General features: G+C 40.8%; 2 protein-coding genes across 5 annotated transcripts in view; one reads left to right on the top strand and one right to left on the bottom strand.

Annotated features, from left to right (window-relative positions):
- The first annotated feature begins 1,071 nt into the window (after window positions 1–1,071).
- Window positions 1,072–19,360, top strand: part of LOC6643538 (serine-rich adhesin for platelets) — a 38,347-nt gene continuing 20,058 nt past the window's right edge. The window contains exons 1-11 of one of the 4 annotated variants that reach the window (XM_002066238.4): window positions 1,072–1,520; window positions 2,279–4,808; window positions 4,866–10,710; window positions 10,779–10,959; window positions 13,030–13,117; window positions 13,349–13,487; window positions 14,506–14,812; window positions 14,987–15,076; window positions 16,405–16,611; window positions 17,278–17,423; window positions 18,111–18,283. In XM_002066238.4, coding sequence (XP_002066274.2) covers window positions 1,477–1,520; window positions 2,279–4,808; window positions 4,866–10,710; window positions 10,779–10,959; window positions 13,030–13,117; window positions 13,349–13,487; window positions 14,506–14,812; window positions 14,987–15,076; window positions 16,405–16,611; window positions 17,278–17,423; window positions 18,111–18,283 — 9,750 coding nt within the window. In that variant the 5' untranslated portion in view covers window positions 1,072–1,476. Of the gene's footprint in view, window positions 1,521–2,278; window positions 4,809–4,865; window positions 10,711–10,778; window positions 10,960–13,029; window positions 13,118–13,348; window positions 13,488–14,505; window positions 14,813–14,986; window positions 15,077–16,404; window positions 16,612–17,277; window positions 18,284–19,360 lie in introns of all 4 variants that reach the window. The other 3 variants (XM_015178149.3, XM_015178150.3, XM_015178152.3) reach the window with 3 other exon arrangements.
- Window positions 10,947–12,576, bottom strand: LOC6643453. Its single transcript, XM_002066239.3, has 2 exons — window positions 11,798–12,576; window positions 10,947–11,737 (listed from the first exon to the last, which is right to left on the bottom strand). Exons 1-2 carry the CDS (start codon window positions 12,378–12,380, stop codon window positions 10,989–10,991), a joined length of 1,332 nt encoding a protein of 443 aa, XP_002066275.2. The 5' UTR covers window positions 12,381–12,576; the 3' UTR covers window positions 10,947–10,988.

Here is a 19,360-nt window from a genome sequence, read left to right as displayed (position 1 = left end):
AACTCTCCACTTTCCATTTGCTGTGCGCACACCTTTTACCGCCTGCCTCTACTCTACTCCCTCTACCGTGGTTTTTTTTTTGGCATTTGCATATCTTTGACTCTCAGAGCATCCCCTCCCCCTCTCCTGCAATTTTATTCACTCACTCTTTCGTTATCCTCAAAAAAACCACCCGCAGTCCGACCGCGTCCAAACACTTTTTTCTCTTCTCCATCTGCTTTGCTACTTTAGATTTTATGTTGTATCATTTTATTTTTTGTTTTGTTTGTTGTTTTTTTTTCGGCTAAATGTGCAGGAGACAATGCGAAAAATCGATAGAGTTTTTCCTTTTGTTTCGCTATATCAAGATGTCGCCCAAATTCAACGCATCCCTTCACCAGCAAACCTCTGCCCCTCACCCTCCGCCTCACTTCATTTTCCAGTAAAATCTACGAATAAGAAAAACACAGAAAAGAGAAAGAATTTTAGGCTGTTTTTATTTTTTTCTCTCGTGAATCATTAATTATTTTCCCGAAATTTTCACACAATTTTTTATCTAGACAAAAGTACAGTTAATGTTAAGTTAAGAATAAACAAAAGATTATGTAATAAATTAAAGAATCAATTCTACACAACATTTATGGGGTTAAACTGTACGTTGTATGTGCAAATCTTAAGAAATCCATAAGCGTATAGCTTTTCCCCTTAAAAGTTGATGTTAAATCAACAATGTAAACAATTATTTTGATGTAAATAATATCTAGTGTATCATCAAAAAAACATTGGTTAATTTATTTATTTTTATCTTTTTTCTTTACAGATTTGCTAAAATACGTTGGGAAAAAATGCACAAAACTTACCGTTTAACCTTAAAACAACAACAAAAAAGAAAACCTTTTAAATATCTTAACGATTTGTTTAATTTTTTTTTGTTATAGCTGTGAATATGTCAAAGGTCGACCATGAAGTGCGAGAATTTAGTAAAACAATTAATAAATACTATACTATATAGAACAAGAACAATTGCACATCAGTTGTAATTAAGTTTTAGTAGTTAGAAACAAAAAAAAAAAAAAAAAACAACACATTTTAAACTAAATCAAGAAGAAGAAAAAAGAAACAATATTGTTTATTTAAGAGTTGCTTAAGATTAGATGACTCTACGCCAACAACTACAACAACAACAACCTGCTGTGAGACATTTGATGTGGTAAACACGGGGCACTAGCAAACAGCAGCATAGAAATTAGAACTAGTAGCCACCCCTTTTCAAAAAACACATCCTCCAACACCATCAGCTCCACCACCCATCTCCAGCAGGAGGAATTGTTGTCGGCAAGCACAAGGAGGAGGAGGAACCTTTTGACAACGGCCACGCGCAGAGAGCAGCATCAAAATTAAGCCAATAGCCGGACCAAAATCTAGAAAACGCAGCGTCGCGTCGCATTTGACGACGCGTAACGGACATTTCTGTATGCGCTGCGTTTCAAAAATCTGATGGATGGAAATGCACAAAATATGTTTCACGGAAATCATCAAGGGTGAGTTTTTCCAAATGATATCCAAGCTACAGACAGACAGACAGACAGAGATAGAGAAAGAGAAAGAGAGTGTTCGTGGAGTGCTAAAGAGAAATATGTAGTGGGGGAGGAAATCATCATCATCAAAGTCTTTGGTAGAAATAATAATGATTTTCTTGTACTATTATTTTTGCCCTATATACAAAAAGGGTTAAAATGAATGAAATCATGGGCGGATCCAAGAGGGGACTTCTCGTATGCGGAACCCCCCATAATATTATATTTTTCTAGATACGTCCATGCAAAAAGTATTACCGAATTAAATATTTCACTCTATTATTTCGTTCTAAGGCTTACATTTTTACTGTAACACCCATTTGAGTGGAAAAATGTATGTAATGGGCCATCTGTTTCTATATTCCTGTTAAATTAATGTTTAAAAAAGACAGTTACATGCTTAGATTTATTTCTAAAATACATACTATTAAACTGAAGCCATTCAGTTGGAATTATATTTCACACTACAAATAGTTGGATCAAAGATTTTGTTATAACCAGAAATATTTAGAATTTATACAAATCACTAGATGCTTAATTATTCAGATACATTTTAAGAAAGGACGCCAATTTGATTACAGAGAGGTTTTTGAAATCACAGTTTTAGAACATTTTGCAAGTTCTACACAATTAAATTTATCAGTTTCCTGAATTTTTTTTTTAATGTTTTTTCCTTCCTTTATATAATGATATGTGTGTTTTTTTTTCTTCTACCATTTTAGAGATCCCTATTATCGTTATGATGCGGCTGCCGCAGCTGCAGCCGCCGCAGCGGCAAATCCCAGGGCAATGGGACCACCCGGTGGCTATCCGCCGCGCCATCGGGCGCCGCATCCGTTACAGCAACAACCACAATATCCATCGTACCAGCCAACGGCGGAGAACCTGTATGGGTTGGGAGCCGCCGATCAGCATGCGGCCAGCATGGGTGTCGGCTTAGGTGTTGGCATGGGCGATCTAAGCGGTTGGGGAGCAGCACCCACCGTGCCGGGTCAAGCATCCGCCTATCCAGGTGCTGGTCTCTCTGCTTATGGTCATCCACAGGCCGCTCCACCGGGTCAGCAGCAGCGACAAAGTCAAGCCAGTGCCTATCGTCAGCATATGCCCGCCTATGGACAACAGGAGCAACAGAAATTGGCACCGTATGGGGCACAGCAGAGTATGATGGCGGGCTATGGTGGTTTGGCGCCGCAACAGCAGCAGCAGCAACAACAACAGCAACAACCACCCACAACCCAGCAACAGCAGCAGCAACAACAACAACAGCAACAACAGCAGCAGCAACAGAGTCAGCAGCAGGCTCGATTGCCGCAGCATTATCCTCAAGCGCCTGGTCAGCATCCATTATATCCAGGAGCACCCACACAGCCTGGCCAACCGGCTGCACCACAGGCCTATGCCCATAGTCCCTATGGCAGTCCAATGCAACATCAACCCGGCCGTGGAGCACCTCAACATGTTGGATATGGCCATGCGGCCTTGGATCAGGCCTCTGCATATAGTCAGCATGTACCTAGTGCAGCACCACCCACGCATCACTTAACTGCGCAGCAGCAGCAGGCTGCGCAGCATCAGCAACAACTACAAACCCAGCAACAACAACAACAACAGCAGCAGCAACAACAACAACAGCCCAATCATGTGGCTCTCATGCAGCAACAGCAACAACAACAGCAGCAGCAACAGCAACTGCCTGGAGCTGGCCTGCCGCCACCGCATATGGGCATGCCGCCCAGCTATGGCAGTCACCATCAGCAGCAACAGCAGCAGGCCCAACAACAGCAGCAGGCTGTTGTAGCCCCACCCTACATGTCATCGAGCAAACATCAACAGGCCGCAGCGGCAGCAGCAGCAGCTGCGGCTGCAGCACAACTCAATTCCTCACCACAGTATAGGGCACCATTCCCCCAGCTTTCGCCACAAATGTCACCACGGCCACCAACAATGTCGCCTCATCCACAAATGTCGCCGAGGCCGGTGGGAGTGTCACCTGCCAAACCGCCGCCAACACAGGCTAGCCAAGCTCAGCAACAGCAGCAGCAACAAGTGAACACCCAACCCACCCAGCACAGTATACAGGGAATGGTGGGTTTGCCATCACCGCGACCACAACCACCCACAAGCGTGTCTAGTGGTGGTGTTGTTGGTGGCGTCGTTGGGGGTGGCGGTGGTGGGGCAGCGTCCAAGGTGCAAGTACCTGTCGTGCCGCCACCAAGCAGTGTTGTTCCCACAGCTGTTAATACTCTGCAAGCTCTCGAACAAATGGTAATGCCCAGTCAGGCCCATGGTTTGCCACCGATGGATTATCCTTCGGCCTATCGTAGTGTGGGCCCACGAATGCCAGCCGTTTCTCCATCACCCCAGCAGCAGCAACAACAGCAGCAGCAACATCATCAGCAATGGGGTCAACCGCAGCATATGGCGGCCATGCAACAACAACAACAGCCAGCTCCTGCTCAGCAGCAACAACAACAGGCAGCCTTGATGCAACAACATCATCAACAACAACAGCAGCAGCAACAACAACAACAGCAACAATTGATGTATGGCCAGACAATGGGACAACAACAACAGCAGCCAGTGGTGCCACCTGTTGTTGTGCCACAGCAGCCACAACCGCCGCCGCCAGTAGTGCAACAAACGCCACAGCAGCAGCAGCAGGCACAACAGCAGCAGCAGCAACATCAACAACAACAATCAATTAATGATCAACTGCAGCATTCCATAAATGATATTGTAGGAGGAGGCAACAACAATAATAGCAATAACAGTCAGCAGCAGCAACAACAACAACCTCAATCAATGTCAGCCATGTCTTCGTCTCCTTTGCATCAACAGAGTTTGCCTGGCATGCATCATTTGATGCAGCAACCTACTCTAGAAGCGACAACAACACCACAACAACAGCAGCAGCAACAACAACAACAACAACAATCGCAGCCAACATTGTCATCGCCGCATCACCAATTACAACATCAATCGCCTATACATCAACAACAACAATCGCCGCATCATCAACAGCAACAACAGCAACATTTGCCAACCTATAATCAATCACAAGCTCAGACTCATCAGCAACAATTTGATCCATTTGCAAATATATTAAATGATAGTCAAGCATCACCAGCCCAGCAAGTTAGTTCACCTGTACCGCCGCCGCCGCAGCAGCAGCAACCCCCGCAGATCCAACAGCAGCAACAACAACAGGCGCCACCGCAGCAACAGCAACAACAACAGCCACAACAACAACCTGCTCCACCCATACAACAGCAGCAGCAGCAGCCACAACAACCACCACCCGCCCAACAGCAACAGCAGCAAGTTGCACCAACAACACCTTCCCATCATTTGAGTAGCATCCTCAATGAAACGGCAAATTCCAATGATTCATCCACATTGGCTGTAGCTGCCAATGATAGTAATAACAGTAGCAGCAATAGCAGCACGAATAGCATTGTCAATAATCAACCAACCTCAGTGCATGACAGCAATTCACAAAGTAGCATCAATAGCAACAATCAACAGCAATTGCTAATGGATAACACATCGCATGGTGCCAATTCCGAGTCGGGACAGCATGTGGGCAGTGTCATTGGTGTCGGTGGTGTTGTTACTGGCGGCACTGGAAACAGCAATGATGTGGGTGCTATGTTTGATAATAATTCCATGTCTTCGACAAGTGCCGCAGTAGCGGCTGTTGCCTCCAATGCTGCCTCAGCAGCAGCAGCCCTCTTGGATAGTAATTCACAATCATCAAATACGGAATTTGAAAAGAATGCTGCATCTAGTGCTGCCGGTGGTGAGCTTGAGTCCACCAACACCCCATCCTTGGCCGATGCGGTCTTGGGGGCAGTGGCCGAAGCGTCGGTCACTACAGTGCAACCAGAAAAAGAATTGCCCGAAGATGATAAAACTCAAGAGGCTTTACTTTCGACACATACGACGGACATATTGCCACCAACTGAGGAAGTGGAACAAAAGCAAGCCGTGGCTACAGATGATCTAGAGCAAACTCAATTGAGTGAGACAACTGCAGATGATTCGAAAATGATGACGGATGATATAATGTCAGAGGATAAATCACAACAACCACAGCCAATTGTTGATGGCACCACCAATCCCAGTTTGACACAACAGACTCTTGCTCCGCAGCAACAACAACAACAAATTCCTCCCATTGGTGGCATGCCCATGCCACATCCTGGCATGACAACTGGTAGCGGTGGATATGATCAAACCCAATCACAGGCAGCAGCTCAACAGGGTCATCCATCGATGCCGCCCATGATGCCACCATATTCTGGTGCACCTCCTGGCGCTGGCATGTATCCACCATATCCAATGCTGCATCAGCAAGAGATTGCCGCATTGCAGCAACAAATACAGGAACTCTATTGCATGCCACCAGGGCATGAGCATCAGGAGAAGCTAATGCGTCTGCAAGAGCGTCTCAATTTATTGCAACAGCATGAGATGGCCGAGCAATGTGCTGGAGGACATGCACAATGCTCACTCTTCCAGGCTTCAGGTGGTTTGCCGCCGATGTATGGTGGCAACTCGGCCATGCATAATCAGCAGATGGTAGAGAGTCCTCAGGTGTCCAGCACAACTGGACGTGGCCGTGGAAAGGGAGCGAATAAGCCACGTAAGCCTCGAACGAAAAAGGGTGAAAAGGCCCAGGCCCAGGAACTTATGGACATCAGTGGCAATGTGGTCGTCGGTGCTAGTAGCGCCAGCCAGAGTATTCCAACCACACAGCTACCCGTTTCGGAGGATTGTGTGACCCAAGGGGCTGGCGATACCAGTGTTGTTGGCATGCTGGAGTATAACGAAGGAATGGGTGATTTATCGCAAGATGTTCATTCGGCCAATGAGCTGGATACCTCTACCGATGGCAGTGGCAAGAAGAAGAAACCACGCAAACCTCGCACACCCAAAGATCCCAATAAGCCACCCAGAGATCGAACACCAAAGGTGAAGAAGACTCCACGTGATCCAAATGATCCTAATTCCACTGAATCACCCGGTGGTCCGGCACGGAAGAAGGGAGGTGGGGCCGTTAATAAACGCCGCAAACAATTTGGTGAAGATGGCACCGAACAAACTGGCGAGGGCAGCGAATTAGAGGACAACAAACCGCTTATGACCACCACCAAATCTGGATCATCTGGAGAGGCCGGAGGTGAAGGTGAAGCTGAAACCACATCCGGCGCTGGCGCAGGTGTCGAAGGCGAGTCTCCTGACTATGATGATATACCAGTTTCCAAGATACCACGAAGCTCCAATGAAGATGACAAAGATGCCGAAGTGGGTGATGAAACCGTGGACTCTGTTCCCGACTCAGCTGGCGATGCTGGCGCCTCGACGCCCAGTCGCCGAGATCGTAAACGTTCGAACACACGTAGTCGCCGGAATGCCACATCAGAGGAAGGTGGTAGCTCCCGTCGTAACCGAGGCTCACTGTCTGCCAAAGCTCTGAAGAAGAGACGCAATCGTGGACGCATTGTGCCCGAATCTGATGGCGAGGATGATACATTGGATCGCACGCCACCGCCTTCACCGCCTCCAGATTCTGAACTGGACTCCAATAAGCGGCGATCGTCGCGAAACACTCAGCGTAAGAAGTATATTGATGATGTAATGCTAAGATTCTCAGACGATGAGAACTCATTGCTGGTCGCATCACCAGTGAAAAAGGATAAAAAGTCTTCAGGAGCATCCGCGAATGCCGCCAATTCCTCCAATGCCAATGATGGCAGTGATTTAGAGAAAACCGAACCACAATCTGGAGCCGAAGGGGAATTGGGTGCTGGCGGTGGTACCTCAGGTGGTGAGGATAAATCGTCGGTGAATCTGGACGAGAGTAGTCAAATTGAGGCTAGTTCGAGCAGCACAGCAGCCGCCACTGAGAAAGAACGTCAAAGCAATAGCGAGGCGGCCAGTCAAGCAGCAGCTGCTGCTGCCATGTCATCGAAACCCAATTACGTGTACATCAATACGGGCGATGAGGATAGTATGGTCGTCCAACTTGTTTTAGCCGTGCGCATGGGCAAGCGTGAACTAATACCTGAGGTGCCCAAGGTAAAGACACCAGAACCGCCCAAGGTAGAGGAAGAACCCAAAACCGAGGAGGAAAAATCCGAAGAGGAGAAACCTAAAGAAGCGGAAACGGAAAAGGCTGAAGGTGCTGCTGATGCAGAATCCAGCGAAGCCGCCAAGACAGAGGCAACAGAAGAGTCTAAAACAGATGAAAAGCCATCTGAATCAGAGGAGAAAATGGAAGTTGACAACAAAGATCAAGAAGAAGAAGGAGCTACTAAAGAAACTGAGAATGATAAAGACTCGGAAGAGAAAGCAACGACCGAAAAGAGTGATGAAAAAATGGATGTTGAGGAAAATAACCAAAAAGAGGAAGAGAATAAAGAAGCTGAGCACGTTAAAACTGAAGAGAAAGTTGAAAAAGATGCTGAAACGCCAGATGAAACTAAAACCAACGAGGAGGAGGAGGAGCAGCAGAAGGACGAGCAAAAGATGGACATTCCCGAAAAAGAATCGGAAGCAAAAGAAACCGAGAAAATGGAAGTTGATGATGAAGAGCAGGCAGCAAAATCTCCTAAACCAGAATGCAAGGACGAAACAGAAGAAAAACCCAGCGAAGAAGGTGAAGAAGCAAAAGAAACAACAAAAACAGAGTCGTCCTCTGGCAATGAAGAGAAGTCAACCGAAAATGAGAATGACGAAAGTGGCAAGGATAAGACAGACAAAGATGAAGATGACGCCGATTCAAAGGACAGCGATAGCGAAAAAGAGAATAAACCAGAACCCGTCTTTATCGATGTCGAAGAGTACTTTGTTAAATATCGCAATTTCAGTTATTTGCATTGCGAATGGCGTACTGAGGAGGAGCTACTAAAAGGCGATCGTCGGGTGGCTGCCAAGGTCAGACGTTTCCAGCAAAAGCAATCGCAACAGCTAAACATTTTCGAGAATATCGAAGAGGAACCCTTCAATCCTGACTTTGTTGAGGTTGATCGTGTGCTCGATATGTCTGTGCATACGGATGAGACAAGTGGCGAGACCACTAAGCACTATCTAGTGAAATGGAAATCACTACCCTACGAGGATTGCACTTGGGAGCTCGAAGAAGATGTCGATAATGACAAAATTGAGCAATATTTGCGATTCAACAAAATACCCATGAGATGCGAATGGAAAAGTCGCAAGCGTCCTCATCCCGAGCAATGGAAGAAGCTGGAGAAGACACCAGTTTACAAGGGTGGCAACAGTTTGCGTCCATATCAGTTGGAAGGTCTCAATTGGTTGAAATTCTCTTGGTATAACTCTCACAATTGTATACTTGCCGATGAGATGGGTCTGGGCAAGACTATACAGAGTTTAACCTTTGTCCATTCCGTCTATGAGTACGGCATACGTGGACCTTTCCTGGTCATAGCACCACTTTCAACCATACCCAATTGGCAGCGAGAATTCGAGGGTTGGACCGACATGAATGTGGTTGTTTATCATGGTTCTGTTACCAGCAAACAAATGATTCAAGATTATGAATTCTACTACAAGACAGATAGCGGCAAAGTCCTAAAGGAACCCATCAAGTTTAATGTCCTAATTACAACTTTTGAAATGATTGTCACCGATTACATGGATTTGAAAACCTTCAATTGGCGTCTCTGTGTCATTGATGAGGCACATCGTCTAAAGAATCGTAATTGCAAATTGCTCGAAGGTTTGCGCCAACTCAATCTGGAACATCGTGTCCTACTCTCTGGTACACCATTGCAGAACAATATCAGTGAATTGTTCTCTCTGCTCAATTTCCTAGAACCCTCACAGTTCGGGTCGCAAGAAGAGTTCATGTCTGAATTCGGTAGTCTACGAACCGAGGAGGAAGTCAATAAATTACAAGCTCTCCTTAAACCCATGATGTTGCGACGTCTCAAAGACGATGTTGAGAAATCATTGGCACCCAAAGAGGAAACCATTATCGAAGTAGAGCTGACGAATATCCAAAAGAAATATTATCGTGGCATATTGGAGCAGAATTTCAGTTTCCTCAAAAAGGGTACAACATCGGCGAATATACCAAATCTAATGAATACCATGATGGAATTGCGTAAATGTTGCATACATCCGTATCTATTGAATGGTGCCGAAGAGCAAATTCAATATGATTTCAAGTCACAACATGGCGAAGATCCCGAATCGTATTATAAGAATTTAATATTATCAGCTGGTAAAATGGTTTTGATTGACAAACTTCTGCCCAAATTGAAGGCAAATGGTCATCGTGTATTGATCTTCAGTCAGATGGTGCGTTGTCTAGATATATTGGAAGATTATTTGGTGTATCGTAAATATCCTTTTGAGCGTATCGATGGACGTATTCGTGGCAATTTGCGTCAAGAGGCCATTGATCGTTACTCCAAACCTGGTTCTGATCGCTTCGTATTCTTACTTTGCACAAAAGCTGGCGGTTTGGGTATTAATTTAACTGCAGCCGATACGGTAATCATTTATGATTCCGATTGGAATCCCCAGAATGATTTACAGGCTCAGGCCCGTTGTCATCGTATTGGTCAACGTAAAATGGTGAAAATCTATAGATTGCTATGTCGTAATACCTATGAACGTGAAATGTTTGATAAGGCCTCAATGAAATTGGGCTTGGATAAGGCTGTTTTGCAATCAATGAACACTCAAGGCTCCAAAGATGGCAACAATAAGCAATTGACTAAAAAAGAAATTGAAGATCTACTCAAAAAGGGAGCCTACGGTGCTGTTATGGATGATGATAATGCTGGCGATAAATTCTGTGAAGAGGATATTGATTCTATATTAAAGCGGCGTACTCAAGTTATTACCATGGAATCGGAGAAGGGATCAACCTTCTCGAAAGCATCATTTGCCGCATCGGGCAATCGTTCGGATATTACCATAGATGATCCCGATTTCTGGACAAAATGGGCCAAACGTGTCGACATTGATCCGGATGCATGTGAACGCGATGAGACGGAAGATTTGGTGCTTTCCGAACCGCGTAGACGTACGCAAATTAAACGCTATGGACACGAAGATGTTATGGAAATCAATTCGGAAGATTCATCAAATGAGAATAGTGATGAGGAAGGTGGTATAGGTAAGAGTCACTAGAAAAAACTTGAAGTCACATGAGTCTCAAATACAATATGAATTTCTTTTCTTTAGGCCTACGCTCACGCCGCCGCAAAGAGAAACGAGATCGTGCCCGCGAGAAGAAGGCCAATAATGATGAGTATATACCCCGCGAACGCGATGCCTTGGCAGCATTGGGCCTGGAAGAGATTCAATATGGCAATTGGGCTAAATCGGAATGCTTTAAGGTCGAAAAGGGTCTACTATCATTTGGGTAAGTTTATTTTATTAATTTTTTTGGTATCAGAAATCAGTCCCGCGATGTTTTCGACGCAAGGCATTATTCAATTTCATATTAAGTATATAGATCTTGCGTTGCAGCATTTTCTCTTCCTTTTCCAACATTATGGCCTCCTCTTTACGTTCAATATACTCGGTGACACTCGGTGCCTCATATTCAAATAATTGTGCCCTTAAATCACCGAGAATCTTGAAATCCTTTTGATTATTGACTTGAACGACAGCAACTTCTTTCTCTAGTTTGCCAATGGCACGTGTTACCTCTTCGGTTTTATTTAAAACTGAACGCATCTCAGCCTCTAGATTCATCATGGCTTGTTTTTCTTCAGTCATGGCCAATGATGTTTTACCTGTTACACCTTTTAGACCAGCCATATGGGTATTCTTCTCTTCCAGTTGGTTTGTTAGCTCTGTCCGTTTTATGATTAGTTTCTCAAAATCAACAGCTGTAAGGATGCCACTCAGATCGGCTTTGGTTATCAAATCGGCTCGATGCTGTTGACATGTCTCTTGTAATGAAACTATGGTCAATCTCATGGTTCCAAGCAAAGCGCGAGCATTTTTAAACCAATTGGTTGTAAATTTACGCAATTTACGTTCAATTTGACGTTCGGTGGCCGATTCGAGGAATGCCACATCATTTTCGTCGCGCAGAAAGTGCAACATGAAATTCTTTTCCGTCTCAATCGTTTCCTCACTACGATAACGTAATTCCTCTATTTTGGCACGCAATTGTTTGATTTCCACCATGGCTAAGGATATATAGATATTGGCATTGGGTTGAAATCATTTTCCCTCACCCCGTGACTTACCATTTTTTTCAATATCCGTGACACGTTTCTCAACTTCGGCCGCTCTCTTCTCGGCCATTTCTGCCTTGGCCTTGTAGTTCAATTTGTAATCGGTAAATTTACGTTTCTCGCCCGATACCGTATTAATACTATGCGACACTGACATGGCCATTGAACGTTTTGAACTCGATTGACGACTACCATATGCCGCCTGACTGCCAGCGTGTCCTGAGCCACGACCTTTGTTTTGCAAACGTTTCAATATAGAAGTTCGTCTCTGACGCAAACCCAGCAATAGTTTTGGATCATTTTTCTCGAGAAATTCAACAAGTATATGATTCTCCAAGCGTAATGTGGCCACCTCATTATTAACTTGTTCAATCGTTCGCAACATTTCCAAGGCATCCAAACTGGCCAAACGTTGTTCACGCTCTTCTTCTGTTAATGTACGAAAATCGTCTAAATAATATTTATACATAATTGCCGAAATATCCAATTCCGGGGCTATATCCAAAAATTGCGATTTACTGGCATGCGATTTTACTGACTTTCGAGAACGTTCATCCAATTGCGTGCTATACGCTGATAAGCTCATTGTATCCATTGCAGAAAATAAAAGCTACTAATCTAAATATATACCAAATCGAAAACTAAATAATTGAAAGATGGATAAGCCTTGTTTGTTAGTTGGTTATTGGGTTTGGGTTTCTTGGGGGTTATAAAGTATTTTTTTTTCAATTGAATTTGTGTATTTGACTAACAAAGAGAGGTTTTGTGTTGAACTATGATGGAAATACTCTAGCCTACTACTACCTATATATACATATATATAAATATATTAATTCAGTCTTGGATTTGCAAGATTGTTAATGCGTCGACTTTGAAGAAAGGTTTGAAATATTTCAAGTGGGGTCCCCATCGTAAGAGATTAAATTTAAGAGGATAAAGAAGTTTTTAATGTTATTAAGTAAAATTTTTTTCTGTAGTTAGTCTTTAATTATTCCCAAATTAAAAAATAATTTATCAAATTAAAGTTAATTTTGTGCAAACCTGAACGAAAAAGCTTACGTTTTTAAACAAATTTAAAAAAGGAGAAAGAAATGTTGGGAGAAACTAACAAACTAAACAGAATTTTCAGCAGAAAAAAGCTTTATAGGTTAACCCGGACTGGAAATCGACTAAATAGTCTAATCTGTTTTATATAAAGTCAAAGATTTAATAACTAATTTGTAACTTTCTTTTTACATTTTCAGCTGGGGACGTTGGACCGAACTTTTGGAATTGGGACAATTTAAACGCGGCTGGCGCGATATTGATATTGAGGATTGTGCTCGCATCATTGTAAGTTTTTGCGTTAGATAACGATTATAGACAGAAGGCAACAAAGAAAATTTATATCGAATGATGACCAACCATGCTAATATTGAGGAAACTTTAGGTTTTCGCTGAGTAAAAACAAAACTTCTCAACCTGCTGACTAGATAATATATCAAAAAAAGAAAATTCAATTGATATCACTTGAACAATATTAATTAAACTAAATTCTTGTTCTTTTCATGCACTTTATTCTAGCTACTTTACTGTCTGCAAGTCTACAAGGGGGATGAGAAAATCAAGACATTCATTTGGGATCTAATAACACCCACTGAGGATGGTGAAGTGCAGAAAATAAGCAGGGATCATAGTGGCCTACATAATTTGGTGCCACGAGGTAGGAATGCCAAAGGTATGGTAAAATATACATTCACGCACTTTAACTGCTGCACGGACGTAGAGAGTTTTCCAACAACTACCTAGAAAATACAAATCAAAAACAAAAATCAAAATTAAAACTCAAGCAACAAAACCATTTTGTACAAAACTTTAACTACTATATTACTACACACTTACCATACTATACTACTTATACTTATATTCTCACCTTTTGGGTCTGGACAAATCTACCACAAAACAAAAATACTATGTATAGTCACATTGTAAAAACCTTTCTATCTCTCCGCCATCTTATGAGTCAGCGGATTTCTGAATTCGTGTAGTATGTGCCCTAAGTATTGTTAAAACTCGTACTTTTTCGGTCTATTAATTTGGCCCACTTACCTATACTAAGTAAAGGTTCAATTATTGAGACTGACTTTTGACATTTGAACGGAACAATGACGACGTGTACAACAACAAACAAACAAAAAAAAAAGTGTGTGTGTATGTTTTGTTGCCATGCAATTTGTATGCCTTTTACTATTATATATAATCGTTATCATTTATTATCATTTGTAAATATATACATACATATATATATACATAAATATCTATAACAATATTCATCAATTAACTTACAAATATCTTGCAAATTTCATTACTAATATATATTTGCTATTGCGAAAGACTTTATGAGGTTTCATAGGTCTATTGTGATTGAGTTTATAAAAATTAAAAATTTTTAACAAAATTTATCGAAAATTTTAGATTTTATGTGCTCCTATGAAACCTCTATATAAACCTTTTTTGGCTTCATTTCCTTTCGGTTGTTTGTTTGTAGTTAACCAAACATATAGCTTAGAGAAAAATTGGAAAATTTTATAGCTAAAACTCATTATATCGCACATCAAAAGTTGTTGTCAGTTTGATTAATTTCATACTGAGATCAATTTTGTTCGCTTCATTAATAAGATAATTGAACAAATTGTAATGTAATTTTTCATTTTTTTCCCCTAATTACCCAACCTATTTAGGACGCAATGGTGGTAAATCGAATACAAAGGATTGCCCAGGAAGCACAACACCTGCTCCTGGCACTGCCTCTGGTAGTAATAGTGGCAATACAACACCAGCTCATAAATCGAGTGCTTTAGAAATGGCTGGAGATGGAAAGGATGGTGTTGGGGTCAGTGCCAGTGCTGTGGCTGCTGCAGTCAATATACCACCGCCACCGCCGACAAGTATTCATGATCCTAATCATTGGAGCAAGAAGGAGAAATATGATGCTGATGCCTACCTGGAGGGGGCCTATAAGAAACATTTGGGCCGACACGCGAATAAGTGAGTCGTGTGGAATCGAATTTGTTTAAACTAACAACCAGAATTACATTTAGACTGACTATTGCTAACAAAATGATTTCTTTTCTTCTTCTTTCGCCCCCATTCCACGTTTCTTTTAATTGCTTTTCTTATGTGTTTTCTGTTTGAACTTTATTTAAAATTTTCGTTTCGCAGGGTTTTGTTACGTGTCCGCATGTTGTACTATATCCAACACGAAGTGATTGGCGACATAGTGCAGCAAATCAAGGATAATACGCCGATCAGGTAGGCATTATATTGAGCCACTTTTGTTATATATATATTTTTTTATTATTGCTAATGATATTCTTCATATTTGTTGTTGTTGATTGAATTGATTGATTGTGGTTGATTGATTTTAATTTCTCTCCTTTTTTTTGACATAATTATTAACTATTTTAGTCTTTATTTTGTTTTTTAATTTACTAAAAAAAAAGCCAATTTGTAAATATATAAAAAATTCTTCTATAATTTTTACGTTTTCCAAAAAAAAAATGCTTTTAACTTTTGGCCCTCTAGCCTATCTAAAGTTGTCAAGCTCTCTTTTTCGCTGTCTCCTCTCGTTACTTTTCACTCTATACGCTCTACTCCTCTCGTTCGTTCGTTTGTTCGTTCATTCGCTACTCGTCACATTTAACAAATTGCATTCTCGTTATACATTAAACATCTTAACAATTAACTTAATATTAACTCACTCATACATATGTATTTCCTTTGTTATGTGTCTTAAAATTTTAACTTTCTAACATAATTGCCAAAAACAACTAACTTAAGTATATTTGGCTTAATATAAACAATTAATACATACTTTTCTATTTGCTGTGTGTGTGTGTGTGTTATTTTTCGTTTTTGTTTCTCTTAAACAATAAAATGTCATAACGAATAATTGCTAATAATCGTTATAAATATATATAAAAATCTATATATATATATATAAAACACACAATTTTTATGGACAACAAAACTGCAGCAGCTCAAAAGTTAAACAGCAGCAGCTTGCACTCAATTTGGAAAGGTAATATCTATCTCCCTCCCCCCTCCCATCAATCAACTATCGATCGATCGCACGCACGCACGCTCGCTCGCTCGTTCTCTCGCTCTCGCTCCATTTTAACAAACAAAAAAAGCAGGCGAATAGGGATAAACCCGCTACCCTCACAAATAAAAAGAAACCAAAATTATTAAAAATAAAAGAAACATATAATTTTGTCCAAATTCCAAATTTGATAAAGACGTCAGCAAATTGAAAATGATTTTATTTTTTAGTTTTTATTATTCTCTTTTTAAGTTTTTGCATTTTGTAGACTGTAATCTGTAGTACAAATTGGCTAATTAACAAAACAATTATTCTCTATACAAAAAATATATATTTTTTTTTTAAATTATTTATTTATTTTTTTATTTTTGTTATCATTTTGATTTTTATTTTAAAACATCATAATAATAATATTATAAAAAGAAACAAAATTTGTATTTACTAAAAAATGCATTTCAAATTTTATCCCAATCGAAAAACAAAAAAAAAAACCAAACCCAAAATCATCCTCTATGCCCTACTACTTCATCATGTGTAGCGAGCTCCCCATTCGCCCGCCGCCAACGCCAGATCAAGTGCCATCATCATGGTGGAATCCCATTTGTTGTGATAAAAGTCTATTGGTTGGAACCTACAAGCATGGCTGTGAAATGTATCGTCAAATGCGCGCCGATCCGAACTTGTGTTTTGTTACTCATGTGGGCGCCGGTGCCGGTGACGATTTGGCCGTCACGAATTTGCCCATGTAAGTGCAGACAAAAAAAAGAAAAGAAAACAAAATTTTTTTTAAAATTCTACCTTCTATCCGTCCGTCCCCCCATTAAAAAGTCATAAACCTAAACCATTTCTTAACCACACATATAAATCATAAGTACTAAAACAAAAACAAGCAATTTAAAGAATTTGAAAGCTCCAGACTCCAGCTCCAGAATGGTGAAATACAGGAAATGCTTACTTCTTTTTTCAAGAAATTCATTTTATATCATTTCTCAATTTTGAATCACACACATTTTGTTAAGCTTCATTCAGAAGAAATAAAGCATTATACGATTAATGGAAATCAATAGAAAATATATATTCCATAAGCTTTACCATTCTCACACATGGCCATTTTTCAAAAAAAGTTTGTGTACTTGTGTGTGTATGTGTGTGTTTTTTGCCCCTTTTTAAAATTCTCTCTCAGTGTGCAGTTTAGCATGTGTCCCCTTCAATTGAAACCTTATCGGTTTGCAGATAAAAAGCTTTAATCAATTACTCACAAATTACACAATGTTTCGAAACTTTGTTGATAGATAAAAGAATTTGTTAATTTATAAATTTGAGATATCTGCATTCCAAAAGGATTTCACTTTGTGCATTTTGTGGCAAAATCGTTAATAAATTTTTTTTTTTGCATTATTCTTTTCTACAGAAATGAAGATGATGCAAATTCCAAGCACGATGACGGCGATGAGGTGGACGATGATGGCACTACCACAACCAAGGATTCAGATTCTACAAAATTAACTGCTGGCGATAATAAGGACTCGCTTGATCCGGAGCGTCCCAGTTCGTCGGGTAAGAAGAAGACCGAAATCGTCGAAAGCGGAACTGGCGGCACAAAAGCTAATAATAATAATAATAAAAAAGCCAATGAGGACCTGAGCTCGTCGACTGTGGGCAATGGCAGCGCCGTCGAGGCTGGTGCATCAGTTGGCAATGAAGCTCTCGCCGAATCGGCAGATAAAGAAAACGAAGAAAAATCTAAAGACGACGTGGCAGTGGCAAGTTCTCCAAAATCAAATGAAGCTGCCGCCTCCACGGCAACTGATGCTGATTCCAGTTCAGTTGTCAGTGGAGCTGGTGCTACTGATGGTGAGGGATTAACCACTGCAACGCCTGAATCATCATCATCAACATTGGATAAAGAAAATACGGAAAAAAGCGATGAGAAAGCAATCATCAGTAACGGCGATGAAGAATCGGCTAAGCCGACAACTGCTGTAGCCACCGATGATGCCGCTGCCAATGCTCAGGTCGATGCCTCTGGCTCCACCATCGATTCATGCACTAACGCTACCACAAACATCACCACCACCACTACTACTACTACTACCTCCATTACCAATCCATCCAATACCACAACCACTACCACCACCACCACCACAACCACCACCAATTCAACAACATCAGCTGCCCCTGGTGGGGGCGGCGAAGCTGCTGCTCAAAACACCGAAAATGCTAACTCCACCTCAACAACTTTAGGCTTGGACGAGGAAGAAAGCGTTGCTGGCAGTTATCCTCCCACAGTGGCAGCCGCTGAAGATGCCACCATGTGGCCATCAATGCAGGATCTAAATACACGTCTACGTCGCGTTATAACCGCGTATCAGCGTAATTACAAGAAAGAAGAGCTTAAACAGCAGCAAAAGGCCAAGGTAAGTCGAAATCAAAAAAAAACAATTTCATATGACAACAACCACAAATGAACCTACAACCATACCATCTCATTATCCATACCCCTCTGACCATATTCATTCGTCCTACAATCAAATTTACGTTACCCCATTATAAATCACCCGTTATTTTCTTTTATTTTTGATTTTGTTCATTGTCTGTCGTCAAAAAAAAGTGTGATTATTGTCTTTGTAAAAAATTTAATGATTATTCATTTGGGGGGCCTGGAAAAAAAATTGATATATTTATCTTATTTGATTACAACTATTTTGTGATATGAGAATGATGAAAGTACTAGAGATAGATATGTCATATGTCATTTATGATAAGACAAAGAGTTAAGGAAAAACATTCAAAGGAATTTTTTCTAAATTATACCTAAGAAAAATGATTGCTTAAAACGTTTGATTTTTCAATTTAATCCTTTGTGGATAAGTGTTGCCTATGGGCAACATTTTAAAGATCGTTAACCAGGCTAGTTAGAACTTCAAAACTTATTTTCGTGACTTTTTATAAATAGTTCATCAAGTATTTTTTAGTTTTCCTATTTGATACGATTCTGAAAAATTGAAAATCGAATTGGCAATTGCTGTGTAACTTTCAGGAACTTTTAATCTTCAATTACAAGTTTAAATTTATGATAATATCATATATTAGCCTTATTAGATTATTATAGTTAATACAAGTTATTTCTCTCTCTATTAGATGTGCGTCAGTTTCTTAGTGCAATTTAATCTCTAAATAATATTGAATAGAACATTAGATTGTAATAAATCTTTCATCATTCTTATGAGTCCTTTTTGTCCTTTTTTTGTTCTGTTGTTCTTTTTTTTAACAAAATTTCTGTTTTATTTTTGAACTAAAACCAAGTAAAAATTTATTCAAAATTAAAATAAAGTACGTAGTTTTGTTGCTTAGCTGTTGGCCCGTAGTCTATATATATTGGCTTAGAATTTGCGTACCGTACACACTTAGTTGTAAATATAAATCGGACATGGACAGACTTAAGACAACAACTGACATAAACAACCAACAGCTGATTAACAAAACTGTGTACC

The sequence above is a fragment of the Drosophila willistoni genome, assembly GCF_018902025.1.
Source record: "Drosophila willistoni isolate 14030-0811.24 chromosome 2R unlocalized genomic scaffold, UCI_dwil_1.1 Seg200, whole genome shotgun sequence".
Classification (NCBI taxonomy): Eukaryota; Metazoa; Arthropoda; class Insecta; order Diptera; family Drosophilidae; genus Drosophila; species Drosophila willistoni.
The sequence above is the reverse complement of the archived record's forward strand: the minus strand, read 5'-3'. Positions and strand labels throughout refer to the sequence as shown.